The sequence below is a fragment of the Drosophila simulans genome, chromosome 2L, assembly GCF_016746395.2.
Source record: "Drosophila simulans strain w501 chromosome 2L, Prin_Dsim_3.1, whole genome shotgun sequence".
Classification (NCBI taxonomy): Eukaryota; Metazoa; Arthropoda; class Insecta; order Diptera; family Drosophilidae; genus Drosophila; species Drosophila simulans.
In genome coordinates this window covers 4,766,552-4,793,052 of record NC_052520.2, presented here as the reverse complement: position 1 = coordinate 4,793,052, position 26,501 = coordinate 4,766,552, and the positions used below count along the sequence as shown (strand labels likewise).

At 43.4% G+C, this 26,501-nt stretch overlaps 5 protein-coding genes across 8 annotated transcripts in view; 3 read left to right on the top strand and 2 right to left on the bottom strand.

Moving 5' to 3' along the window:
* The first annotated feature begins 287 nt into the window (after positions 1-287).
* Positions 288-3,902, top strand: LOC6730999 (probable ATP-dependent RNA helicase DHX35). 2 transcript variants are annotated; one of them, XM_044922809.1, is made up of 6 exons: positions 288-507; positions 572-663; positions 731-824; positions 883-1,719; positions 1,816-2,630; positions 2,689-3,902. In XM_044922809.1, the coding sequence occupies exons 1-5, from the start codon at positions 379-381 to the stop codon at positions 2,602-2,604; spliced, it is 1,941 nt and encodes a 646-aa protein (XP_044778744.1). In that variant the 5' UTR covers positions 288-378; the 3' UTR covers positions 2,605-2,630; positions 2,689-3,902. The 2 variants fall into 2 exon arrangements, with proteins under 2 accessions (XP_044778744.1, XP_016023462.1); XM_016179011.3 differs by having other exon boundaries at positions 289-507; positions 883-2,630.
* Positions 2,653-19,994, bottom strand: LOC6730998 (short-chain dehydrogenase/reductase family 16C member 6). 2 transcript variants are annotated; one of them, XM_039293949.2, is made up of 4 exons: positions 19,825-19,994; positions 3,645-3,762; positions 2,909-3,509; positions 2,653-2,852 (listed from the first exon to the last, which is right to left on the bottom strand). In XM_039293949.2, exons 1-4 carry the CDS (start codon positions 19,957-19,959, stop codon positions 2,750-2,752), a joined length of 957 nt encoding a protein of 318 aa, XP_039149883.1. In that variant the 5' UTR covers positions 19,960-19,994; the 3' UTR covers positions 2,653-2,749. The 2 variants fall into 2 exon arrangements, with proteins under 2 accessions (XP_039149883.1, XP_002078159.1); XM_002078123.4 differs by lacking the exon at positions 19,825-19,994 and adding an exon at positions 5,006-5,532.
* Positions 16,610-21,868, top strand: LOC6730997. Its single transcript, XM_016179012.3, has 3 exons — positions 16,610-16,732; positions 18,614-18,746; positions 20,825-21,868. Exons 2-3 carry the CDS (start codon positions 18,614-18,616, stop codon positions 21,385-21,387), a joined length of 696 nt encoding a protein of 231 aa, XP_016023461.1. The 5' UTR covers positions 16,610-16,732; the 3' UTR covers positions 21,388-21,868.
* LOC6730996 (U2 small nuclear ribonucleoprotein auxiliary factor 35 kDa subunit-related protein 2) lies at positions 21,864-23,882 on the bottom strand. Of its 2 annotated transcripts, XM_002078121.4 has the most exons (5): positions 23,742-23,882; positions 22,866-23,684; positions 22,543-22,646; positions 22,261-22,417; positions 21,864-22,193 (listed from the first exon to the last, which is right to left on the bottom strand). In XM_002078121.4, the coding sequence occupies exons 1-5, from the start codon at positions 23,753-23,755 to the stop codon at positions 21,884-21,886; spliced, it is 1,404 nt and encodes a 467-aa protein (XP_002078157.2). In that variant the 5' UTR covers positions 23,756-23,882; the 3' UTR covers positions 21,864-21,883. The 2 variants fall into 2 exon arrangements, with proteins under 2 accessions (XP_002078157.2, XP_044778745.1); XM_044922810.1 differs by lacking the exon at positions 21,864-22,193 and having other exon boundaries at positions 22,261-22,387; positions 22,514-22,646; positions 23,742-23,881.
* Positions 23,883-24,382: 500 nt separating this feature from the next.
* The window catches only part of LOC6730994 (neural cell adhesion molecule 1-A), a 59,377-nt gene continuing 57,258 nt past the window's right edge, over positions 24,383-26,501 (top strand). Inside the window, exon 1 of the mRNA XM_002078119.3 lies at positions 24,383-24,785. Coding sequence (XP_002078155.1) covers positions 24,743-24,785 — 43 coding nt within the window. The 5' untranslated portion in view covers positions 24,383-24,742. The remainder of the gene's footprint in view (positions 24,786-26,501) is intronic.

The window sequence follows — 26,501 nt, the reverse complement described above, 5'->3', positions numbered from 1 at the left end:
GTGGGTACCAAAGGAATTAGCTTGTAGTGCTAGCCAAACAATTTTTAAAAAGTAATATTTTGGATATACTAGGCGACTGTATACTTAGTTCTCAGCTTAGTATCTGGTTGATAAAGTATTTAACTAAGTTTTTGTGCACATCAACTTATTATATAGTTGAGAAAACAAGAAAATTAACTTTATATGGTAGTTGGTTATCGTTAATCGAAATTTCAAAACAATGCAATTTCCCGCCAAATAAAAGTGTGACCATTAGCTGATATAAAATTAGATTCCTAACACTCTTTTGCGCGCTTTGATATTTTGCACCACTGCATTGAGTCCATCAGCTGTTTACTTAATTTCAAAACTAAATCTAAACAAAGTAAATAATCGAAAATGACCACTTTTAAGCCAAAGTTCTTAAAACCCGAGACGGACGATGCAATCACAGATAGTGCCGGTGGTGAACAGCAGTCCTCTGCCTTTGTATTCAATGTCAATCACAATATGGGACTCATGGAGCAGGTGGGCTTACAAAATATACCTTAAACATTTGCTAGAATAACAAATTAAACTTAAATTATTACAGAGGGAGCGCTTGCCCATACGCCAGTACCGGGATCAAATACTATACTGCTTGGAAAAGCATCAGGTGGTCATCCTAGTGGGTGAAACAGGCAGGTTTGTATGGAATTCCAGAAGCTCCAAAGTAATCTTTCTAACTCTGCGGGTTTTCTATCTTTCCCAGTGGCAAGAGCACCCAGGTGCCACAGTACTTGTATGAATGGGGCTGGCACACCAAGGGACTCATAGGCATCACCGAACCACGACGCGTTTCCACCGTAAGTAATCCTAAACCAAATCCCCTATAAAATCTAAATCTAAAGAGTCAATTTCCAGGTTACGCTGGCTAATCGCGTGGCACAGGAACGCGGTGAACTGGTAGGTGACACGGTGGGCTATGTAGTCCGCTTCATGGAAAGCATGAGCGCGGGGACCAAAATCAAGTTCATGACCGAGGGCATCTTGCTGAGGGAAGTCCTAGCCGATCCGCTGCTCACCCAATATGGTGTTATCATCGTGGACGAGGCGCACGAGCGGAATATGCTCACCGACATGGTTTTGGGACTGCTCAAGAAGATCCTTCGCAAGCGCAGCTCGCTCAAGCTCATCATTTCATCGGCCACCATAGATGCAAGCTTCTTCAGCGAGTTCTTCAGCTGGCCAGGATCGGGCGAAGTGAGCGTTAAGCTAAGCATTGAAGGTCGCATGCATCCTGTGAGTAATTTCTATCTGAACGAACCCTGCGCCGATTATGTGAAGGAAACTGTGGAGACCGTCTGGAAACTCCATCAAAAAGAGCCGCCTGGCGACATTTTGGCCTTCCTAACTGGCCAGGAGGAAGTCCTGGAGGCGCTGGATCTCCTGCGCGAATACATCGCCAGCTCGGAGCAGGAGAATCTCAAGGTGCTGCCTATGTATGGTAGTATGTCGAGCACCGATCAGTTGGCGGTATTCTTTACCCCACCCAAAGGAACTCGCAAAGTGGTGCTGGCCACGAATATAGCAGAGACCTCCATCACCATTCCGGGCATCGTTTATGTGATAGACTGCGGCTACGTCAAGGTGAAGTGGTACAATCCCAAAACCTGCAGCGACAGTTTGGTGATAGTGCCCGTCAGCAAGGCGTCGGCCATCCAGAGAGCAGGACGAGCGGGTCGCATGCGTCCCGGCAAGGTATATCGTTTGTACACTAAATCAGACTATGATGCACTAGCTCCTCGACAGCCACCCGAAATGCGACGCAGCGAATTAAGCGGCACTATCTTGCAGCTAAAAGCGCTGGGTATCGGGAACATACTGCGCTTTGATTTCCCATCGCCACCACCGGCGCAGAATCTACTTTCCGCACTGGAGGGTCTATTTGCCTTGGACGCCATCGATGAGAAGGGCAATCTGACGAAGCCCGTGGGTTACCTGTTGGCCGAACTCCCCTTCAGCGCTATGCTCTCCAAAATGCTCTATGTTTCCGGTCAGATGGGCTGCTCCGAGGAGATCATAACCATCATTGCGTTGCTGCAGGTGCAGTCTATATTTTCGCGCCCAGCTTCAGCGGTTGCCCAACAAAGTGGACGCATGGCACATCGGCACTTCGAAGTTGCGGAAGGGGACTTCATTACGATGTTGAACGTTTACACTGGCTTCGTGGAGGAGGGCATGACCAAGGAGTTCTGTGGCCAATACTTCCTCATCTACAGGAATCTTAAGAGGGCCCACCAGCTGAGGGAGCAGCTCATCACATTGGCCAGAAAGAAGTACGGCATTCCAATCTTCTCGTGCAAGGGCGATGTGGAAACGTTGTGCAAGTGCATCACTGCCGGCTTCTTCACACAGGTGGCCTATTTGCATCACTCCGGAGTCTATCGACAAATCAGCAGCGGCACTGAACTGGCCATTCATCCGAACTCCACTCTCTACACACTTCCTCAAGCTCAGTACGTGGTCTATGGGGAACTGCTCCAAACGACGAAATTGTTCATGAACTACGTGACCGTTATCAAGAGAGAGTGGCTGACGGAGCTGGCGCCGCATTACTACCAACAGACCACAGTGCGGGATTAGCAGGAACTAAAGCCTTAATGATAGATGTAAGTCTATTCAAATAGTTCATTAAATCAAATAACTAAGTTTATTGTAAAATTATAGGGGAAACGAAACAAGAACTTAAGTTTAGGTAATGGATTCTATGATGACTCCCATTGGGAGTTTAACCAGCGGCCACGCGCCCCCGTCCCTGGAACATCATCATAGACTCGGGTCCACGGATAACGCGCGACATGAGCTCCCAGCACATTTTGGCGGGCAAAAGACTGAGAAGACCAGGATTAATTACATTGTATATAACTATGTTTAATAGACTACTTACCATTTGAGTGGAGTGAGCAGGCGAATAGAGTTGGGCAGCACGCACCACACCTCGTTGCAGCGCACGGCGTTCTCGATGCGATCCGCCACATACTGTGGCTCCAGCATGGGCATCATCCGCGGCCGAACACCCGAAAACATGCCCGTGTTGATGTAGTACGGGCAGATCAAACTCATCTGGATTTGATCATAGCCATGGGCCTTCAGATCGGTGAGCAAACTCTCGTGGAAACCGATGCAGGCGTACTTGGTGGCCGCGTAGTCACTGCATCCGTAGGTGCCCAGCATTCCAGTTACCGAGCCCACGGTCACGATATGACCCCGATTATTACGCATCATGTGCGGCAGGAACGCTTTCACGGTCCAGTAGTGCGATATGATGTTGATGTTGTACGTGTTCTGGATGACCCGATCGTGCAGCTCCCAGAAGGGCTTACAGCACACGATTCCGGCATTGTTAATCAGTATATCGACGGATCCAACCTCCTCGTTGACCTGGCTGGCACGCTGGTAGATCTGCTCCCGATCCGAGATGTCCACAACGTAGCCCTTGCAGTTGTCATAACCATGTTTGGCCAACAAATCCACAGCTGTCTTTATGGCTGCGCGGAAAATTATGATCAAATATTGTTTAGCTAATCAAATTGTAAATGTAACAGCTTTCACTAGCCGTCGGGTTTTTTGACCCGCCTGGCAGAAGCTGTGACGGCGTCATTAGCATCTAGGTGCGATTTTACCTTCTTGATTTATATCCCAGATGACAATGCGGGCCTGAAGTCGAGCAAAGTTAAGAGCAATCAAACGTCCAACGCCGCCGCCTCCTCCTGTGATGAGCACCACCTGGCCGGAGATGTCCTGTTAGGGTTATAAAGTATATTATAAATTAATAATTGTTATATATGTATCTATATCTATGTATAAGCAAACTTATTTAGCATACGAAAAAGGTGCGACAGACTTGTAATAAAATGACTTGGGCATTTTGCATAATTTAAGCTTGAGTTTGTTATTTTGGCCAACGAATGAATGTCTTGCCACATATGCTTGAATCATAATATAAAACAGATGTTGCAAGAGTGTCACCAGCTTTTGCAACAAAGTTCAATCAATTTGAGCTGGGTTCAATCCCCTACAGCAGGGCATATCGGTTTTCAGCGCCGAAATGCAGCAAAGGAAGCTCTTTTCTACTGTCTGCTAGTCAGATCTCAACTTTTTCTTTTAAATTACTGGTAATTTATATGTACTTCTCTATGCAATTTACTTTTTTTTTGGTGTGCGTGGAGCGTGCATTTTGCAACAACAGCAGTGACTAGGGAAAAGGCGATGTTTTGAATGAGGAAAAACTTGTTGTCATACTAAGTTGGTTACTGCTCATCGGACTGTCAAGTCACGGATATTTTTGGCCACAATCCGAAGATGCGTTTAACTTGGACAAACATAAATACCAAAAATGTAAATGGCTCAAATTCAATGTCAGCCATGGACTTTGGGTAATTGAAGACAAAGCTCCATTAAGGCAAATATTTAAACAAAATAGTTAAACTTTGCAGAAGCCAATAAATATTTAAAGTAGCGGAGGGTTCATTCATGAATAGCCAGCAAAGCGTGTGAACAAAATTGTTTGCCATCCAAGCGTGTCAAAACAAAGAAAGGGGTTTGTTCAAACGCTCTTTACGACAATTTTATAAGGCTTGCAAACGGAGTAATAAATTGGAAAGTTTTCAAACTTCGTACAAAATATTTTAAGTAAAATATAAGTTTTTCAAGCTGAGAGTATCATATATTCGGCTGCTTTGCAAAAAGCAAACATGATTTGTTTTCATTACCGCAAAACTGCGCGTGGCTCATTAAGATTTGTGAAATGGCCAAAACTGACGGTTTGCACAATAAAGAAAAAAAAAAAGAAGACAAAAGACCTGGCTTTAAGGTAGCTCTACCTATGATTGATTTCGAGTGCCGCACTGGAAGCTGCTTTAAAAAAAATATGGTTATATTTTTTGTGGGTGTCTCTGGACATGATGTTGTGTAATCCGCTGCGCTCAATCGGGCAAAGAAAGTCTATCAAATTAAAACTAATATATGCACACTTCCGTTGTACCTTTAACTTTCGAAAGCGCTGCGGCAGCAGACTGTAGTAAATCGATTCGAGTACGTAGTACACCGACTTAATCGCAAACACTAGCAAGTCGAGGAAGAATTGATAGACGGCGCGGAGCGGATGATCCATGTGCAGAAGACCCGGTGAGGCGGTCATGATGATGGCTATTTTGGCTTATATCACGCCCTTGGCAATTCAATTCGTGGGATCAAACCCACACGTGCGCGGCAGCTTCGATTGGGGTTCGGTTCGAAAATGTTGTGTTTTAAATTCACGGCGCATGCGCGGCTTGAATGGCTGATTAGGGCTGTGGCACACCACACAAATGGCACTGGGCCTGCGCAATTTGATCACTTTTAATCGAGCCGCTCGAATGCAAATGAAATTCGCTGGAATTTCTCCGCCTTCCTATATGTTCGTTCGTCTCGCGATTTCAACCCGCGATCCTAAGCACTCACGTCCGTCTGGCCTGAACTCGCAATCCCCACTGGTGATGATCGCTGCTGTTGGTCTGGCGAAAAGCCGAAAACCTCGGGCCCAAGCCAACGCTTTTTCTATTTTGTTGCCTTTTTCCATTGTGCGACGAGATTCACATTCACACAATCGCAGTAGAAATGCTCGGCCAGCATAAACATCAGCCGAATTGAGCACTTTCTTAACGTGGCTTTTGCTCTTTCTAGCCAAACAAACAGCTGCTGCTGGCTGTTTGTGGCCCACTCGACCTGTTTCCTCGCTCATTTTATTGTCTTAGTCGGCCAGCATTTGATTACGTTTTATTTGATGTCGATTCCGCTTCTATTGCCATGCTACAGTGCCTATTTAAATCGCGCCAATACCAACTGGACCAGTCTTGAAGATACTCTTGATAACCAAGCTTCAAAAATATCAAATTCTTATTTTTAAAGAATTTTGTTAGAAGCTTAGAGAATTTGTCTATAGAACTACACCCACTACAGTACAAAAACTACAATATACCTAATTAAGTGGGTTTTTTATATCAAAGTTATACTCTTTAATCTATACTCCTTACTTAAAATATGTTTCAGATCGAAATATACATTTTTCTTAATAACATAAATATAATTTAGAACATGGTTTATATGTACCTTCCTTCTGTGAATAATAAAATATAAGTATTCCCCGAAAATATACAGTGGCTGCATCGAAATCATTATGCGGTTACCACCGAAAAGTATGCAACAATCTACTAAAAATACAAATTTAAAGCACAATTATTACAAAAATTCTCTCAGTGTCTTGTAAAACAGTTCGGAATAGAATCATATATATTTTACAGCTGTACTGTTACTTTCGTTACTCGTTGCACTTAAGTCTATTCTTTGACATCTAGAATTACTGTCGTATAAAAAAAAGCTAGTTTCCAAATAACTCCTAAGTTTTCTTGTCAATGATTTGAATTTAAATAAACAAACAGTTTTTACATAAAGGACTCGCCATTTGATCTATATAAAATCTTTGCTATTCAATTATATTTGCCAAAGTTCTTCAGTGATTTTTGGCCATATCTCTAGCTAAATGTGTTAGTTTTGAATAGTACCAGTTGTATCCTTAATTTGCTGAGCTGATCGCCAGGACAGGAAGCAGTTTTGCTTTATCGATACCGATTCCAATCAATTTCAGTCACGCGGCAATCGTCACGCGGCCAACAAAACTACCGATATTTTAGCCAGGCGCGCAGAAATCCCCAGAGCGACGAGCAGTGCCCAATCGATACAAGCAATCCGGCGGATACAGATACACACACAGGCGCATGCACAGCCACACGCACACAGAGAGTAGCGGTCACAGATACGGAGCACACAGGCACAGGCACAGATACAGATACAGATACTGAGTTCAGTTCGGTTTCTGCTTCTTTTATTCGTCGCAACTTTGGTTGGTGGTTTCAGCCTTTCTGCACTGGGATTGGGATTGCTGTTCAGTTTATTGGTCGGCAAGCGTTCGCCCAGTGCCTGCATTCGAACAGCGCAAAATTCAGGAAAAAAACTTCAAAATTTGTGTTGGTCGAATGACACAAACCGCGCACCAGGCACTCAGGATCGCCCAGATGGTGTTTGCCCTCATATAGTTGGATGGTGGCTCTTATTGGCTGCCGTCACAGCTGCGCACTCACACAGTGCCACAAATGCCTCATGGACGGTGTGTATTGTTTTCATACCCTCACTGAAGATATTGTATTGTTTTGTGAGCTATTTCATTGCTCGGTAATAAAGTATCTTATTACTATTTGAGTTGCTCGTTAAGTTCTTGGAATATTCTGGTTAAATTTTTGAATATATATTTGTTTTGTTATAATACATGCTGTGTTTGAAAATTCTGATAATCAACCAGCTTGTTATTTAGTTACTGTAGTTAGTAGGCATTAGCTATAGTCACCCTTTTGAATTTTATATCTTATGATTAAGTACTATATTTTGTATCATACTTTTGGATACATTTATTAACTAGTTGTTGCATTATTCGTTTTAAAACGTTGGTGGTCATATTTTATGGTACAAAACTGAACTTATTGAAATATTTCTACCATAAAGGGTATATGCAGTGCGGCTTGGGTCAGAAACCTCCCTTTATTTAAGTGATAGCGCCCGGCCGGCGTCAGCTGTTTACTGTGACTGGTGCAGAAATGGAAATGACAGACCAACCAGAAATGCTTTAAAGCGGGGATAAGGCCATTACAGTGGCCAACTGGCCGAGTGGCCCGGAGGTGGAAGTAACCAGGGGCAGGGGCGGTGACGGTAGCCGTGGAAGGGGAAGGGGCAGGAGCGGCAAACGATCTGATGATGCCCCATTCGATAAGGCGAAGAAGAATCTCAGTCTGCAGAAGAACAGGTTTTTCTTTTAGAAACGGAGCACCTTTAAATGCTGCTGCTCGTTCTGCTGCTGCAATTATGTGGGTGGAGTTCGTGCTTCATGTGGCATTGGCCATTGTTTGGCCACTGCAATCGATGATGATAGGTCCCGGGCCTATTGGCAATCACAATTGTAATTGGCCTCTCATCCGATTGACTCGAACCCTTTGAACACCCTATCCCGCCCTATTTTCAGACCCATTTTCCACCCGCTTGCCGCCCCTTTTCCACCGCCCACTTGCTGCTGCTGGGCGATCAACAGGTGGATGTGGGGCATTTCGGTTCGGGCCCTGTGACTGGTGTTAGAAAAATGCGGCCAGCAGCAAAGCGTTCTCGCTTTTCGTTGGTTGGCATTGAAGGAGTTTTTTTCAAATTAAATTTTGTGTAGTGCGATTTGTTGTATCGCGCGTCCGTTAACAGGAGCGCAGGGAAATTAGCTAGCGGATTTCGTGCAATTTTGCGGCGGCGCATGCTGGGTGCGAGCGGGACGGCTATACTGTAGCCGGCGTTTTTGTAATGCGCGAGAGCAGGATGGCAAGAGTGCGGGCATAGCTGAGAGCAGGTTTGTGTCTCCGCTAGAGCTTTTGCTTACGAAAACTTGTTATCACTCAAAAAAATAAAACTACAGTTAAAGTCATAATTCAATAATTTTTTAAAATTCCCTGTTTAATACAAAAAACTGTTGAAAAGTATATATTGTGTATTGTGAAACTAGAATATACAACTTAAGCACATAATATCTAGTTGCTTTATAACAAGCTAAAGTTGATTTATTATTAGGAAAACGTGTATTTCGTCAACATTAACGAAGGTGAGATAAATAATTATACCGTTTTATACTTCTCGTTTTTAATGAAATTTTACGGTGAATTGGGTTTATTGAATTCTATCTTATTTTCATAGAATGTGCGTCAGAAATTTGTATGACGTTTTTGTTGACATTTTTCTTGTGTACCGTTTTCTAGTTTAATCCAAAATAAGATTGTATAATGACGTTTATTCTCAGAATCTTTGCCATACATAGAATAGATTATTTCCAATTATTCACGCAACTTTTTATGATGGGTTATGACGCAGGTTTTGGGACAGGTTATCAAACCCAAAAGGAAACCCCCGAGCATAGCGAAAATTTATGAACTCGCTAATCAATTATCGTGCGAAATATATTATCTAACCTTTCAGGACGTCGGATTATGGTCTTTTGCCCATTTTTAGAAAGAAGTTAGGTCCGACATGCGCCTATTTATATTCCGCATTTTAGGCAGCAAATAAGTTTAATATTTAATCAAGCAGCCGAAGAAGTCACGCGTATTAACAACTGCAAATATTTAACGCAACTCGAGATTGATAGACCAAAATGTAAAACTGAAGCGTGGACCGAACCTCTTAAATTGAATGTGCTAAGGTCAAGCGGCACAGATGATAAATGATTCCATTAGCTAAGATATTTCCGAAATCAGGGACATTCAAATAATATTTACAATAGTTTTTCTGCTATATTTATAATTATTTCTTCGCTGATTCAAGTTAAACAAACTGCTAAGTTAACTTAATCAATCTCACTTAACTTCAACGAACATGCAAATGTATAATTTAAGTTAACACTAACTCACAGATTATGGCTTGTGTTTTCAATAAATATTAATTTATTATAATATCAGGTACATAAATAAATAAATATATATATATATTTTATCGATGCAACGCAAAGTCAAAGTGTGGAATTATATTAATTTAAATCAGATTAAAGCTTTGATTTTGCTTTGATTACACACATTTTTCGCCTTCGCCATTATAAATATTAATGAAATATTGCCTGAGTTAGGTTTGATTCACTTGTGTCAAGTGTTTGAAAAATAAACCCATGGACTTGGACTCGTGTTTCCAACCAGTTCTGAAGATTTACACACGATCGAAATCCAATAAAGATAAATGTTCGCTTAGATAATGAATAGTGTCAGTCACAATATGGGCAAAAGGAGCAATGAACCAGCGTGATGGCTAAAAATATTAAACATAAATGTATTTCGTGCTGTATTTTTATCGATGGATCTTTTGCAACGCACCATGATTGATTGGGTAATTAAAACTTTTGGATTGATATGTAGAATTGTGTTTTTCGGTACTAATGATGTGCGATAAATCAACTGTAGAGGAATGTTCTCTGCTCTTACCCATCAATGAACCGCCGCAGATGAGTCATAATCACTGCTCGGGTATTATGAAACCATTGATACCTTTTCCGTGTTTTACCATCCACCTCTTCAGCGGCCAATCGACTACTGGATATTGTGGCTCAAAGTATTTGGGATCGCAGCGAAACCAGTCACATGCCGCCTTTTTGGTTCTGTCACGTACCAAGATGAGGCTACCGCAACGTCATCCATCGAGTGGCTGGCTGGCTATATACATTCACTTTTTCGCATCCGCGTTATCGCCGGGCGACAATAACAAAGTAGCCGTGCCGCTCAAGAAGTGCTCTTCATCGTCGTGGTACTGGCAACTCGAATCTCGTACCTCGCACTGGGTACGCAAATGTTGTTGTCGCTCCGCTCAAGGTTGAGGCAAACTGGTATCATCATCCACATCCACATGATTGTGGCCGGGCTGTTGTTTATTGTTGTTATTTATATTTTTTGGTTTTTTTTTTGGTTTATTTTCGCTTTTCTGGCCGAAGCCGCTAAACTGTTAAGAGCAGTTGGCTGAATCCGAGATTGTGGCCCAATGCGGTCGCCGCTTGGCACGAGTCGCCGCGGATTAATTAAGAGCCATGTCCATTTAGCCACCGAAGATGTTCCTCGGGGTCGTCTGAAAACTAGAATACTAGAAGCCTTTCCCTTGTCACATAAATTTAAACAAATCTTTTCACTTCTAAAAACATAGCCCTGAAAGTTAATAATATCTTATACTTCCCTGTGCTTTTTTTATTCTAAATATGATATACACTAAGCTAGATATTTATAATATGTAAAAGTGGTATTATATATTACAAATCTTTCCATAATTGGAATCATATATTGGACGCCAATTTGTAGGAGTGTGCTATTGGCCTTGAACTGATGCCAAAATCGGGCAGATCAAAAGCCAGACTAATGTGGTTAATTCTGTGTGCGCTCAGCATTATCTGCGTACATTATTGTAAACAATAAAAATATTGTTAATGACTTCGCGGAATGCACTTAGCACTTCTTCAACGTTTTACATTCAAACTGGCTCGTTTCTCGGTCCCAACACATCGGAGTTTATGATTTATGAACAATTTCTAAAGTGCACTTGTTTGACCGCAGACTAACAACAAGTTGGACAGGTGGTTGTTTTTGTGGCGTTTTGTTTTTTTTTGTTTTTGATTTTCAAAATGTAATAACAATTTAACTTGACTTGGCACGCATCTCGATCTTCTCAAGCGGCGAGTCGCGGGACCGAAGTGGAGGGCAGTGCGTTGGCAGACATGTGACAAGATCTGACAAACGGCTGTGTTCCCGCCGCCGATGTGGCTTCTAATTCTGCTGACAGATGAGGTCGCCCCCAACGCAGTTGTGGCTTGTGTGCTGATGACTAAAGAAACAGCCAACAGCCGATCAAAAAGCTGAAAACGCAGAAAATAAAAAACCAGCCAACCCTGAAACTGTTAGGCGAACTGCAGCCCCCCCAAAAAGCACAGCAGCAGCTCATCAGAAAGATCATCAAGAAAATAGCCGGCGACCCATGAACTTTACACAACGCAATTTGCTTTTTTTTTTTTGGCCACATGATGGGGTTAGGCGGGGTGAAGTTGATTTTATGTGCAACAAGTGCGTTGCAGCAATCCATGTTGCAGCTCAAAACAGAAAAGGGTCATCAAGTTTCATTATAGATTTTTGGAAAGCCATGTTTTTGGCGGAGTTCAAATTTAAAGAACTCCCAAAAAACATCTTAAATTAGGATCTAATCGCTTTAGGGCGTTAATAAGTGACTTAAGCTCCCCAACAATGGAAACATTAACTTGATGAATCGAATTCAACAATAAAGACATTTGATAGCTGAACCAGTAAGGCAGTTCGCAGAAGAATATATCATAGTGAAACACAATTGGTGTGTTAAACGAAGGTTCACAATGGCGCAGCGAAAATAATCCAATTTAAATGTTGTAGTGCAAAGTTCGCGTTCGTTGCCTAAGTCTTTTGTTTTGGCAGTTCTCATCTGTTTCAGCGGAAAACTGTCTGACTAAGCGCTTCTGATTTATGACTGCAGCATGCGCTGGCCGCTTGGAACATATGTTCAATTGATTTCATAAGCATGACACCCCGGCTGGCAAACAAAAATTAACTTTTGCCTTATAAATATGCAACTTCCTCCACGACGATTGATGCACTCGCAAAAATCTTGGCCCTAAATGGTACATGCTATTTGTTTAGTTCTATTTGAAACGTTTATCTAAGAGAGTATATGTGGTGTTCATTTATAATTTCCCATGAGAATTGTTGAAATTTTCAAACCGCTATTCTTTTGTACTACTTTTTTTTCGAGTGTGCCTGAATCGAAAAGGTTGGATGATGATGTAAAAATTACAGCAAGAAAAAATATGAAAAACCGAATGTAAAACACACACACAAATTATGCAAAGCTGAGCTATTGCCATTGCATATTCAGGCGATGGACGGCGATGGAAGATCGAATGGAATGGGCTGGGATAAGGGGTGGAAATGGATATGGAAATTCTATGGCATCAGACATCCGCATCTGCCCCTGACTGTCTGCGCTGCACAATTCCGCACACACCCTCTTTTTAGCGTTTATATAATTTGTCAGATTTATGGCGCTGATTAGACAAATGGCGATTCTAAGCGAACCAATGCAAGAGTCTGTCTGCCTCTTGTGCAATTAGCCCGCTGGTTGTTGTTTATGTTGCATTGTCTCTGGCGGCAGAAGCAGCAGTCGCAGCAGCAGCATCAGCATCAGTATTTAATATAACTAGATACATGTGGGCGGCAGGGCCTAAGGGGGCGGGGCCGTGGCCGAAGACCCATTCATACGAAGATTCTTGACGGCCTGTGCGCGAAATGTGTGTCAAAGTTTGCTGTACTGTGCTCCGTGCATTTTCGCAATCATCTCTTCGCTGTGTTGTGTTTCGTTTCGTTTCGTTTGTTTGCCCGGTGTTCCTAAATTTTTTTCCGATCTTTTTTTTCGCATATGGAAAATTTTTGTCACGTTTTCCGTGACGAATTTAAAATGCGCCCGGGCACTTAATTCTTTTGTGTCACAACGAACAGACCGTTTTTCGTCTTCACATTTTACACAGATGCGCTAAATTGCAGACATCAATCATTTTGATATTTTTTTTTTATTGTTTTTATGATTCGCGCTCATTGCGTAATCCATACTTTTGGTTATGGGTTCTTCTTCTTGGCTTCACACTTAGCGCCTGAATAAAAGGTTTCATTTCATGACTGCCGGAGATGCTGCTGCTGAAGTTTGAAGTTGGATCGAGAGCCGGCAAGGTCTTGATTAATTTGTTGCCAATCACTTTTCGTGTGGTGCGACAAAAGCCCCACACTTGGCCAAAACGGCCAACGCAAACACAGCATTTAAATTTCAACTAATGTGTAAATGAACAAGCGTCGGCCTCTTGGGGTCAAATTTGGCAACATTTCTCATCTGCCGATCGGGCAAAACCATTTAAAAAGTATTCGTTTTTCAATCTTTTTTGCCTGTTTTTTTTTTTTTTTATTATGATTTTTGTTCAATTTGCCGCGGCCAAGCTTCTTGGCCGTAAAAACAAGTTGCAATTACGCCCGGCAACCTTCACGCATTCCCCAGACGAGCTGCTTGATGCCCCAATGTTAATGATAGAAATTCTATATGGCCAATCAAAAAGAAAAAAAAAACAACCGCAGGAAAATTTCGAGCGAGCCAAAGTTCAATTCAAAGCCGTCCAATCAATGCCCAAAATTCAAGCTAAGGTCACAAGCTGGCCATTCTTTGTGGCCGTTTGTTTAAATAGATTGATTATTTTTGTTCGCTATTTCAGTTGGCTGCGCCATTGTTGTTCCAACAATTTGCATCTTGATTGTGTGTTTTTTCCTTTTTCTAATTTTTATTATTTTTTTCTATATTTCTTTTTTCAACTTTGAACGCATCACGCTGAAGCGGAAGGTGCGCTGAATCTGCTTCAGATTTAGATTGAGATTTGCTCGAACTGTCGACGGGTGCTTCCGTGCTCATCGCAATCCGATCTTGTTTGGATCTGGCTTTGTGTATTTCTTATTTTGATTTGGCCGAACATCTTTTGATGTTTTGCTATGGATTATGGAAATCCAGATAGCTGGCAACATCTGCGCACCAGCGATAGCCACTCGAATGCCTATTGTAGTTGCAAAAGGTTTTATGTCTCAGCTCACCCACCGAAGGTCGTACGTCGCATAAAACTGTCCATCTGATCGACGGGCTCACGCTGCGTATTAGTAATATGCGTTATTAGCGCTCATCGTTTCAGCTATGACTAGGATCATTTACGCAGAACAGTTTCTTAAGGCCGATGGATGCCGATGCGGTTTTTGAACCCCACAAGGTTAGTCGCAGGAAGTGCAGGCAGCTCGGGCAAAAACCCGAAATCAAAACCAGATTCAAGGGCGAAAATGTGCAACAAGTGGAAAGGAAACAAGATCATCGACACAGCGGATGCAGCAGATGGGAAAAAATTACAAAATCAACAACTGCGGATGTTGCAAGCACCAAGAAGCGTCGAGAGCATCAAAGAATTGCCTTCGAAATATCGCACAAAAAAGGTGTTAAAGGTTTTTTATACCGCATTAATACAAAAATTAATAACTTGAGATACAAATACAACTAGTTTTTATTTCTTTTACCACTTAAGTAAATAAGCCATAATTTAGACGCGATAGCATCTCTAACACATAACTGCCGCTATGCATTATATTAATTGGCCACAAGCCGCATGGCTTAAATGACTTTAAATATTTCTCTGGAGACATCGCTGTTTTAGACAGTCATAAAACTAATTAAACAGCATCTCAAGTCCGAGTCCGTGTGACTCAACGTTGTTATAGAGGCAGTTCCGTGGAAATGCCCTCTGCACTTCCTTAACCAGCACATCCTTGATCTCCGCTGCCAACCTTCGTGACTTAAAGTTTCCCAATCAGTCGGGTACTTTTTACATTTTTTTTTGCAATATGAACTTAGCACTCGCCATCTAAATGTGTAATTAATTTGATGCTGTTAATGTGTTGGGCCAACACAATTCACGGCTCTTCGGGTCCAAACCTTTGGCACATGGCGCCCCAAGGCAAGTGACTGCGGCTCTATTAATAAGGCTAATTAAAATATGCAAGAGATGGGGAATTGGGAGGGGAAGACCCATGCGGCTAAACAGAGGCGGGAATTGGAGCTCGGCCACGCCTTTTGTGAATCCGAATCCGCTTTCAAAATTAGCTCGCTATTAAAGGCAGCTCTAAATGACAAACAAAAGTGCCACCCAAACAAACGCATCTTCATGGTCAATTAGCGGCCAACAGAAATGTGACAAACAAAAAAAAAATATCTTAAGATACAAAAAAAATGGAAGAGTCAAAAGAGCGGGCAGGTGAACATTGGCGCTATTCAAGAGTCACGGGTTCAAATCCAGTCAAAATGTCAAGTTGATGATGACAATTAAACAGGATTAGCGACTTGAACCTGCCCCCCAACTTCAAATGTTTACTGACGCATTGCAACAGATTTGATTTGGCATAGAAATTATGGGTCGGCGCGGAGCGGTGCGGGGGATTCACTCGCAAAATCACACTAAATAAATTACATAATCAAGCGATCAATTTGCATATTTATGAGCGAAAATAAAAAGCAAACATAAAGCTTTTTAAGAACAATCTCAGATCCGGCTGGCACCGCCAAGCACTCCAGAGCTATAAATTTTTTTCCATTTTTGGGGGGGGGGGTGTGCTGATGGCCAGCAGACGATCCTTTCCCCGCCAGTTCATTCACATGGCAATTAAAGCACAGAAATCGAATCAGAGTTTGTAAATGCAGAAAGAAACCCATCGAACCGCTTTTGTATCTCATTTTTTTCAAACGCGTGCGTGGGGCCGAGCGCGGAAGCCAAATCATCGGCGATCTTAAATGGCATTTCGAAAGGCTTTTCAAGATCAAGGCCTAAAAAAGAAGACAAACACTCCATCAAATGGTGATATATGAAGCTGGCCAGGGAGATGGATGCCAGCGCGGCGGTTCCAAGAGTGTTTGCATAAATACATTTCGAAACAAAACCCAAACACACCACACGGACCAAATCTCTATCCACGTCGAGCTCAAGTTTCTAGTGCCTGACACTCGAGCAACAACTACTTAATGGATCTGTGCGGCTATAAAAATTATCAAACTACAGTTTTAGACCGAACAATAGATCGAGAAGATGCTTTAAATAAAAACTAAATAAATAAGATGCGAGCGGGAAAAAAGGCTGAAAAAAAGAACATAAATATTTATAGACAAAAGTTGTCGTTGTTGTCTAAAGATGTTCTGAGCAGCTCATCTCGTTGTTTTTGGTTTTTGCTTTGCTGCTATATGGCTATATGGCTGTATGGCTATATGGCTATATGCCTTTGCTGCTGCCAAAGCTTCGCTGCAGCAGCAGCTGCGGTCAGCGTCGCCGTCGCCGCTGGCGTCGCAGTCGCAGCTTTTTCAAAGCTGCACGAGATGTTGTTGGTGGGCAGCCAGCGCGGCTTCGACTATAAAACAGTTTGCTGCTGCCAATTGACTTTTGTTTTCGTTTGCGTCTGGTCTCGTCTGGTTGTCTGCTTGGACAATTCGGCGACTACAGTATAGAAACCGTGCTGTGCAGTGTTATTCCAAATAGCAAGCAAAGGTAAGCAGCAGCGCTCCGCGTCCAAGGATATAAAGTGTGCTCTATTACTATGCCATATGCGATATGTGTGTGTGCGGACAATCGAAGGACTAACCAAAGTGCAAACTCATATTGTGTTCAAAAAACCCATAAAAACAATCATAAATTGTACAAAAAATTGAGTGCTGTGCGCTGTTCAAGGATATGGAAACCTGAAACATCCGAAATCCAACGGAAAAATATTTTTAAAAAACCCGGCTCAGAACTGGCAAGACCTGAATAAATGAGAACTAAAGCTAGTGGGAAACGAGTTCGTTGCCCAAGTCTTTCGTTTGACTGAAAAAGTTCGCTTCCCAAGTCTTTCGCTTGAGAACTTAGAAAGGTTTGCTGTCTAAGTCATTCGTTTAAGAACCTCTGCTGATAAAGTCTTTTGTTGGCCACTTTGAAAAAGTTCGTTTCCTAAGTCTTTTGTACCATAAATTTACATGATAGACAATTTGAGTTATAAAATCAAAGACAAAATTATTAGCTGAAAATATTTCCACCGAACACATAGTTTGCGCAATGTTGCACATAAAATTTCCATCACCCATAACCCCTTTGAAGAAAAACCCGAAAAGAGAAACACTCGATAATGCACAAAGCCCACTTGGCCTGTAATTTGCCCACTGGCATTAAAGGGCACTGAGCTCTCTGTAGGAGTATAATTAAATGCCTCATCAGCTCGTCGGCTGATTGATTAACATGCATGAAACAAGAAATGGTCAAAGCGCTGATGGACAAGTTACAAAACGCAACAAATGAACAAACAAATGAGTAAAAAAATAAACACCAAAAAAGTAGCCACAATAACTGACATACACACATATTTCCCAACGAACTCTTCACTTTGGAAATGTCGCTGTCGAAGATGAAATCAATACGAAATCCAATTTTCATTATGTATTGTTACCAAATTAGGCGCTGACCGCTGATAAGCGCTGGTCCGTCGTTAATGATTTATAGTTGCCAAATCAGCGGACAGCTGGCGATCAAATAAACACTGGCGTTAAGCCACACAGACACGCAATCGCCGCCCAGATCAAATCCAATTAATATGCAACAATTTCCAGCTGCGCGCGGACATTGAGCCGCCGGTCAAACCGATCCGTTGCGAATTGCATTAGCATAAGGAGGAAGAAACGACTCGAAAACGGGCTCTAAAGCCAATTGAAATGCTAGCCGACGTGGAAGGTTCTAGCCGAAGACACGCAGCGTCTCAAAGAAAAAAACCAAATAAAATCGGAAAGATAGAAAATAAAAAGTCAATAAAACCAGTTAAGGTCAGCCCCGCTGCTGCTTGTGTAATCAGCATGCTGGCCGCCGTTGCAGATGCTAAATACATTTTTATTTATGAATAATGTGATGTGCTGACGCCGATATTGATGCTGATGCCGATGCTGATCACGTTGCCGCCGCGCTGCGCCACAATAAAAATGAAAATGAAAATAATAAAGTCTCAAGTGTCGTCGATGGTCGGCGGTCGGTGGTCGATGGCGTTTGGTAGTCACTGTGGCACTGTGTCAGTGGCCGCCGGGGGCAACCGGTTGCGCATCCTTGACATAAAAAGCGATCTCGACCAGCAGCTTACATCTTCGGATCGCTGCGGATTGTATTGACCAGCGAGCTGGAAATTTATACGAAATTGCGTATACGCAACATGGGCAGAGGTGGCGAACAAAAGGGCGCGGCATCGTTATCGCGCGATAATCGTGTACAAATTTATGTTAATGACAACGTGTTAACAATTTGCATATCTATATCTGTCGCCGTGTACCTGTACCAGTTACTTGCCAAATCGCATATGGCCTGGCACTTTGTCTTACCAATTTGGCTAATGTTTTCCCTCTCCTTGCCTTCCAGATGAAAGTCACCCTGGCAATAGCGACTTTCTGCGTGGTGATGGCCTGCAGCCATGCGGCCAGAACCACCACGACCACAGCGACCAAGCCGGGTCGCTTCCTCTCACTGCCCGTGCCCGCCAAGTGCGCTAGCCGTAAGTATACCGGGCTATGGCCCATCTTCAAACACCATTGCACACATACCCATGCCCAATACCACAATGGCGAAAAGTAAAAGTGACGAACGCGGCGAGAATATTAAGCGGCTTTGATTGCCAAGTTTGCACTTGAAATTGTTTGGCAATGCGACGTGTGGCTGTGGGTGTAACCACAAATGCCGAGGGGTTTTTTTTGTTTTTGCTGAAGGTCGTCGACGTGTGAGCCAGCTTTATGGCGGCCTATAGATTCACTTTCTTTGCCCGCCTTTTTCGTAAACAAATGCCATTTGATAGGCAGAATGTGTGTAGTTTATATTATAATTTTTTTTAAATTTATTATATTAAATATAGTTGTGTAAATGAAGTTTTCCGGCACTTATGACATCAAATTAATTGATTTCCTTTGCACTCTAAAGCTGATAATTGCTCAAGTCCGAGGGGCTTAACAAGCAAGTAGTTCAGTTGAAGTGGATTTTCCTCATTTATTCTACGAATGATTGTCGCTGCCAGTCATCGCCTGAGATTACTTACCATTGCATCAGGGCTTAGAGATCGGGCTAAAACGGGCGAGACGCCTGAACAATAGCATCATCGCTGCATATCCGGTACACTAATGAACACTTTGCAGTTATTGCTAATTAGACAAGCCCTAACTCACACCGGCGCACACACCAACTTATGGCTAACACGCACACAAACACACATTGAGACTTAGCCAAAGCCGTTAAACATGCAACTTAATTTTGGGGCGTCACCGGAGTTGCATATCCAGTTTTTGAAGCCAGTGCCGTTGGCAGCGACTTAGATCTTTCATCTCTTAGAGAATTCCAGTTATACAAGCGCAGGTTTTTAGGTCTGCCTTCCAATAGTTAAATCACCTGATTAACAATTCCACTTAATTACCTTTTTGTAGACAACTCTCTCAGGCGTGCATTCGCCCGATAATTAAGATTCGAAAACGTTTCGGTTTTTCTAACTCACTGTTGAAAGATGCCAATCGGGGGAAAAAAAAGCGGCATCGACACCCGGATTATTACGCAAGTTTCGGGCTAGGAAAATACACATATATACATACAGTCAAGATGAGTTTTAGCCACATTATCGCCTTGACCCGCGCACAAAAGGGCCAGAAATGTGAGGAAATGGCAAGTGGCAGCCGAAGCGGCAGCAAAATAAATAATAATGTGCAAACAATGGCCAATAAGGCCATTATGTGTTGGACTTAAGCTGATTTGACGCGTAGCGCTGCCCGCCAGCAAAGGGGGCGTGGCAGGGGGGCAGTTGCAAAAGTGGCCTAAAGCGGGGCTAATGACGCGTGCCAACTGTGGCAACCGGGTATCTTTTTCTTCAGTTTTTTCGGGGCGCGTCCGAGGGGCGGACATATCGCACATTGCGAAGACTTCCAAAGAGGCAGCTAATCAAATGGTAGCTGGCAGTTGGTAGTTGGTAGCTGGCAGCTCGCTCAGGCGAAACAAGTTCGAGGATGGAGTTGTCAGGCGGGGGATCCCATTGTTTCCTCGAAAAAAAATAAGCTAAAAAGTAAATATATACGCGGGGAAGCTGAAAACCTTTTGACACCCAAGACAAAAGGAAAGCGGCGGCGGCGGCAGGCGCAAAAAGAAGCATGCTGCATAAATTGCGCGGATTGCGTAACACGCCGCCACCGGGGAAGTTGTGTAAGGCCCGGGGCAGCTTCATCCACTGGCATCCACCATTGGTATATAGTATCTCTTGATTTTCGGCGCTACTCGCTTTCGGTTTCGTTTGCCCATGATGGGGCAGGCTGCGAGACATTGCACTGGGCCTCCGACTCCAGATGGAGATGGAAGATGAGGCTGCAGCGGCGCGGAAAACCGGTTGCCACATGCCACACCCACACGGCAAAAAATTAGGAAATTCGGAAGCAAACGAAAAATGCATCTAAGTTTGAATCTTAAAGTTAAAGGTGCTACTATTATTCAACAGTTCAATAATTTTTTATATATTTTGAAAGGCCATAACATACCCCAACTATTTTCCCAGTGCAAGTACGAAAACACTTTTCGCTAACCGACTTTCTCCTCGCTGACCCGCAGGTCCCAAGGAGTTCTCCTACCGCGGCAAAAACATGTTCCTAACCACCCACGTGCCCGCGCTGGCCAACAAGAAGGTCGATTGGTTGGATGGCCGCAATCTGTGCCGCGAGTACTGCATGGACCTGGTCGCCCTGGAGACCCAGGAGAAGAACAATCTGATCTTCCGCGTGATCCAGCAGAACGATGTGCCGTACATCTGGACGGCCGGACGTATCTGTGACTTTGCTGGCTGCGAGAACCGTCCGGATCTGGAGCCCAAGACCGTCTATGGATGGTTCTGGTCCGCAACCCGCGAGAAGATCCAGGCCACCAACCGCATCCCACAGGGCTGGGGCTACAACCCTTGGTCGCAGACTGGCCACAAGAAGCGCCCGCAGCCGGACAACGCCGAGTACGACATCAACCAGACCAAGGAGCAGTGCCTGTCCGTGCTGAACAACGTGTACAACGATGGCATCGCCTGGCACGACGTCGCCTGCTACCACGAGAAGCCCGTCATCTGCGAGGACAACGAGGAGCTGCTGCGCTATGTGGCGGCCACGAATCCCGGAATCCGTCTATAGGGCGGCTCGCTGGGCGTTCGCTGTTTGCCTAATTTTAAAGCTACTTATTATAATATTCCTTAAACGAGTTTTTGTATAATTTTTGTTTGTATGTGTACGACGAAAACGGAAGAAAGCAAGACAAATAGACTTTAGAATTTACAATTTCCGATCCTACAAACACCACCCACCTACCACCTCCACAATACTGCTGTCATCACACCTTAGCACCCAGCACTCAGTCTCACTTTCCCTTCCTCCTACCTTCGAAACTGCCAATTTTACGCGTAGAATTCCATTCCGTTGTAAACAATTGAGTCGTTTTCAGATCGCACCTTAAATATTTATAGGCAATCCTAAATTGCAAGTGTTTCGCTCTGACCCTCTGTCTGTCATTCAAGCAAGAAATTCGGAATCTCTTTAGTATTTTGTTTGAGACACTCATGTTTTGTCCACAAAGAGATTGAATAAAATTTTGTAAAGATCCCATAAAAAACTTGAATTAATACTTGGGTTTTTATTGGCGATGGTTGTGCTGCTGAGGTGTTGTGGAGTTGCTCCTGTGCTGATGATCGGGTGTTGTGGAGTTGCTCCTGTGCTGGTGATGCCTCTTTGATCTGCGCTCGTCATGTGAAGATCCCGAGGAGCTGTGCTCTCTTTTAGAGCGCACGGAACTTCGGTCACTTCTTGACCTGGAATGATGATCCCGCTGTCGGGTGTTTTTGAGATCCTGACCTCTGTTGCCCAAGTCCTTGGAGTTTTCCAGCTCCACCTCGGGGCTTGCCGACCAGCGCCAGTTCCTGCCGTGCTCGCTGTGCTCATCCCAACTGAAGAGGAAAGGAAATTATTTAAATAGCTTGCCGGTATATGAAATAATATTATATTTAAATCCACCTGGGTGTCTTGGCCGTTGGAGTTTGGCTAGAGCGTCGCTCACTGCGTGGACCGCTGGTGTACTCCAGTTCCGTGTTGTACAGGTTGTTCGGATTGCCAAACAGGTGCAGATAGCCGCAGCCGTTACCTTTGGGACATTTACGTGTTAAGGACAAACCTTTAAGAAGTCACAGATTGTGTTAAAGAAAAGGGTATTAAAATATATGAATGGGTTTAGCTTGAGTTTTAGTAAGTTTTGTTTGTTAAAGGATACGGCTTCTTCTTGGCATGCAGTTCACGTACCGCAGACTGCGCCGCGCCAGGTCCTCAGGTTAGAGAACTCCACGTTTAGTCGCTTGGAGGCGTAGTAGCGACCTTGGAGATTGGTAAAGGCGCGAAGTGCAGATCTGAAATCATAAGGTACGCTTTGTAATAATTAGTTTATGACCTCTTTAGACATTACAATATTTATATATAATTAGCTGAGAGAACAGGTATAAATTAAAACTGTGATTTATATGAATTTACTTTTACATGAAAATGCTGGGAAATAGGCTGCATTTGCTTGCATATTAACAATGTGATATTAGTTAAATAATAATGATAATTAATACTCTCAGACAAACCGTTCGTTTGTGTACTCCACAAAGACGTGACCCCTGAGGTGTTCCAGCGTATTGCGCACCGTGCGGAAGTTGACAATGGTGCCGAACTTCCCGAGTTCCTCGACGGCATCGTTGAAGAACTCATCGTAGTCGTGGCGCAGATCCTGTTCGGTTAATTCCAGGTGTTCCTCCGCCGAGTCGTACTCCTTGTGCGCCCATCGCTTCTGCAGCATGGAATGGTTGAAGAAGTGCCGGATGAGAAGGATCCTTCCCAGCATCGGACGGCGGTGGTTGAAGGTGCAGGCGTGACCGTAGCGGCAACAGTTGGTGCGGCTGAAGAACTCGCAGGGTCGTTCCTCCGGATGCGTTTCCATCACACGCAGGAGGTGACTGGGAGGCTTCTCAATACGCGGGTTGTTCAGATACTCATCCATGCTCTCCATAATGGCATCGAATTCGGCGGCAGCCTTGGCGGCTTTCTGTGCCTCCTCCTCGCGCTGCCTCCGCTGTTTCTCCTCCCGTTCCGCTCGCTCTTTCGCCTGTTCCAGCTGCAAACGCTCCACTTCCTCCTGCTCCTGGCGCTTCTTTGCCTCGTCCATTTGGAATTGTCGCTGCGCTGTGGCTTCGCGTCGCAGCCAGGACTCCTCCGCCAACTGGCGCTCCCGTTCGTCGGCCAGCCGTTGGAATTCCTGCATTTCCTCCTGTTCCTGCAACCATTTCTGGTATTCCGGCTGCATAAGTCTTTGGTTCTCCGCCTCCGTCTCCAGTTTATCACGTTCTTTGGCATGTTTTTGACGACGCCGCTTTCTCTGCTGCTTCTTGATCAACTTTCTTCGTGCCCTTAGTGTAAATAAACTTTAGATTTATATTTTATTTCAAGAATTTATAGTTATTTACTTTCTTCCCGGCATTTTGCAAAATCAAAACATTGTATTTTGGTGAGCAGCTGAAACGCATTTGTGAGCACACAGCTGATTAATACCATACCATGAACAGGGTATATGAAAAATACCATTAAATACTGCAGCACAAAAAAATTACATTTTTACATTTACATTTCTTTCAAGTTTTCATAAATCTGGCAAATCAAAAATGTGTTGTAAGTTTTCACTCAAAATTAAGATTTCATATCATAAATATTTAAGACTTATGAATATTTATGTTTTTTGTAATTTAAAATTTATTCTGAATAATAACAGTCTAATATAACACCAAGTTTCGTTCTTGCGATAAAATGTTAAATAACATTGCTGTATAGCACAATGCCAAAAACTTAAACTGCTATAAATTATGTTATACAATATTTATGGCACTGTGTCGAATAGCTTTTAAAATTTGAAGAAAGCGCTTAGTTTGAACATTTTCTTATTTATTAGATTTGTATATTTTGTATTAGTCCGTTTATTCAAGCTTTTTTGCCTTTTCCCCCTTCTTACGAATCAGAAACTTTCGAACTCGAAAATTCCCCTCTTCGACAATGTTGCCAGCAACATTGTGTCTGGCGATTGCCGAAGATGCGAAAAAAAAATCAAATTCAGTGATAAAGTAAAATTCGTGCGCGTCGGTTCACCTACACTTCGTGTCGCCAGAGAAAGCCTTTCTCCTGGCTTTCTCTCTGAGCTCTCCTTTTGCGCTCGGCTCCGAAATCCGAAGTCCGGAATTTGGACTCCGGCTCAAGCGCCGAATCGCCGAGCTTGGCTCACGGAAAACCAACTGAGTTGTGCGAAACTAAGTCAAAACAATTGATGTGAATTCTCGCGGCACAACTTGATATTAGATAAATGAAATAATTCGCGCCGCTGGCACTTTGAACTCGTAATCAGGTCGCAAGCATATTCACCGTTTTTTTTGTGCAGTAACCACAGGAATTCAAATTCATATTGGTTGCGATTCTCGCAATGCGGCTAATTGGATTTATTCTGAATTTGGCAGCCCTAACAGGTGAGTGGTTCTTACACTGGGAGAAAATAACAAATTTTATCTAAATGCATAAACTAGCCTGATTCTAAAGCTAAGAATTGAGGGGTAGAAGATATTTACAAAAGTATTAATTTTTTTATTGTAATAGCAGTTTTATGTAAAACATCACTTAACATTATGTTAAACATCTTAACTATCAACTTCAAGTTCTTATATGTAATAACATATATCGCAAATCACAACAATATGATCTTAACTTTTTGTGGACACCGCCCTTTTTAGGCATTTAATTTTGAATAATAAACGATTTGACCCCATTGGTTGCTCCAGTGTGACATTGGCTGAGGTGGTCATCGAGTTCTGGAGGGGATGTGGATGGGGATGAGGATGTGGGCCTCTTGTGGCGACCTCTTCCGAGTTACGTTCTGCGTGTTATTTTCGGACCCATGAAAGCGCTGTTTATTATGTTCTTGGCTGGTCGATGGACAGTTACGAGCTTCAGTAGTATTCATAATGTGGTTGTTGTGGTTTTCCGTCTTCCTCGTCGCCGTGTCGTTACGTATTTATCAATATTTGCCCTCTGTATTTAGTTTTGTGGCTCAAGTGTCTCGTGGCTAATAGAAAATCGATGCTGGCACATTGTTGCACATTTCGCTGAAGTATCTCGAAGATACTGCGAAAGTATCTCGCCGCTTGCCAGCCCTATTGCACTGTTCTCACTGTGTTCCGTTGGATTTTTTGAAGTCGCTGTCAGTCAACTATGTTTGCTCTTAGTCTTTCGATCAATTTCCACTGCCTAAAAGCTGTCTGAGGGGGTGTTAAGTCGCACTTGAATGGCATTTCCATGGCCTGCCACATGCCTCTGATTTTCCATGGGACCATTTTCCCGTTTTCCCGTTTTCCCATTTGCCTGGTCCTCGTCTCCGGACGACACTTCAATCTGCATGCCCCACATTTATGTGGCGCTGCGTTTTTGGGCTCCTCGCTGCTCGACTCTCTTTGATTTCTTTCGTCCTTTTGCACTCCGCACTCTGCCCACTTCGTCCTGCGTCCTTGCAAATATTTAATTTAAGCCTGCTGTCATCTCTCGCCGAAGGGTATCAACATTTGCTGTCGCATCTTGTCGCGCACTAAAGTGGCAATGTTTTTATTTATTTGAGGAAAGCATCAATGATTAATGTGATTTATATTATTTACATGAATATTCTTTGAATTTTTGTAAGCAAATTTTGTTTATAATAGGCAAGTGCATGACCTTAGTTAGGGAGTCCCAACTTCGCCTTGTTTATACCCTTTACTTTGGCCATCTTTCGAGTGGATACACTGCAGCTGCAGTTGCTTTTATCCCTGGTAACTGAATCCTTTGCTGTTGCTCTGGCCCACTTGCGGTTTTGTTTAATTACGCATATTACTCCGCCTTTCGCCGCCAGTGTCATCGCAGCCCATCGCATCCTTCCGCTGCACTCGCCGTCCCAGAAACCGACACATCACCATATTCCCAGTGCCCCCCAGTTGCTGTTTCTGTTGCTGCGGTCACTTACTGACTGGGACGAGTGTCTTTGGTCGGATCTCTTGAGGCTTGTCAACGGCAGGGTGAATTTCCGGAGACGCCCGAGGTCGGTGGATGGAGTGGAGTTGTTCTGCGGTTGCCTCGGGCACTTCCGCCTGCCGTTTGGGGGTTGCATGGGCTTGGATTACGGATTGTCAAGTGACCAACTGGCTCGATCTGACCAACTG

Coding starts and splice junctions, on each gene's coding strand:
- LOC6730997 (XM_016179012.3), top strand. CDS start 18,614: ATGAAAGTCACCCTGGCAATAGCGACTTTCTGCGTGGTGATGGCCTGC. Junction 18,747..20,824: donor GCCCGCCAAGTGCGCTAGCC/GTAAGTATACCG, acceptor GCTGACCCGCAG/GTCCCAAGGAGTTCTCCTAC.
- LOC6730998 (XM_002078123.4), bottom strand. CDS start 5,161: ATGACCGCCTCACCGGGTCTTCTGCACATGGATCATCCGCTCCGCGCC. Junction 3,763..5,005: donor AGCGCTTTCGAAAGTTAAAG/GTACAACGGAAG, acceptor TAACCCTAACAG/GACATCTCCGGCCAGGTGGT. Junction 2,853..2,908: donor CTGCTCACTCCACTCAAATG/GTAAGTAGTCTA, acceptor TGGTCTTCTCAG/TCTTTTGCCCGCCAAAATGT.
- LOC6730999 (XM_016179011.3), top strand. CDS start 379: ATGACCACTTTTAAGCCAAAGTTCTTAAAACCCGAGACGGACGATGCA. Junction 508..571: donor ATATGGGACTCATGGAGCAG/GTGGGCTTACAA, acceptor AAATTATTACAG/AGGGAGCGCTTGCCCATACG. Junction 825..882: donor AACCACGACGCGTTTCCACC/GTAAGTAATCCT, acceptor GTCAATTTCCAG/GTTACGCTGGCTAATCGCGT.
- LOC6730996 (XM_002078121.4), bottom strand. Junction 22,647..22,865: donor GTGGAGTACACAAACGAACG/GTTTGTCTGAGA, acceptor TTATGATTTCAG/ATCTGCACTTCGCGCCTTTA. Junction 22,194..22,260: donor CCAACGGCCAAGACACCCAG/GTGGATTTAAAT, acceptor TTTCCTCTTCAG/TTGGGATGAGCACAGCGAGC.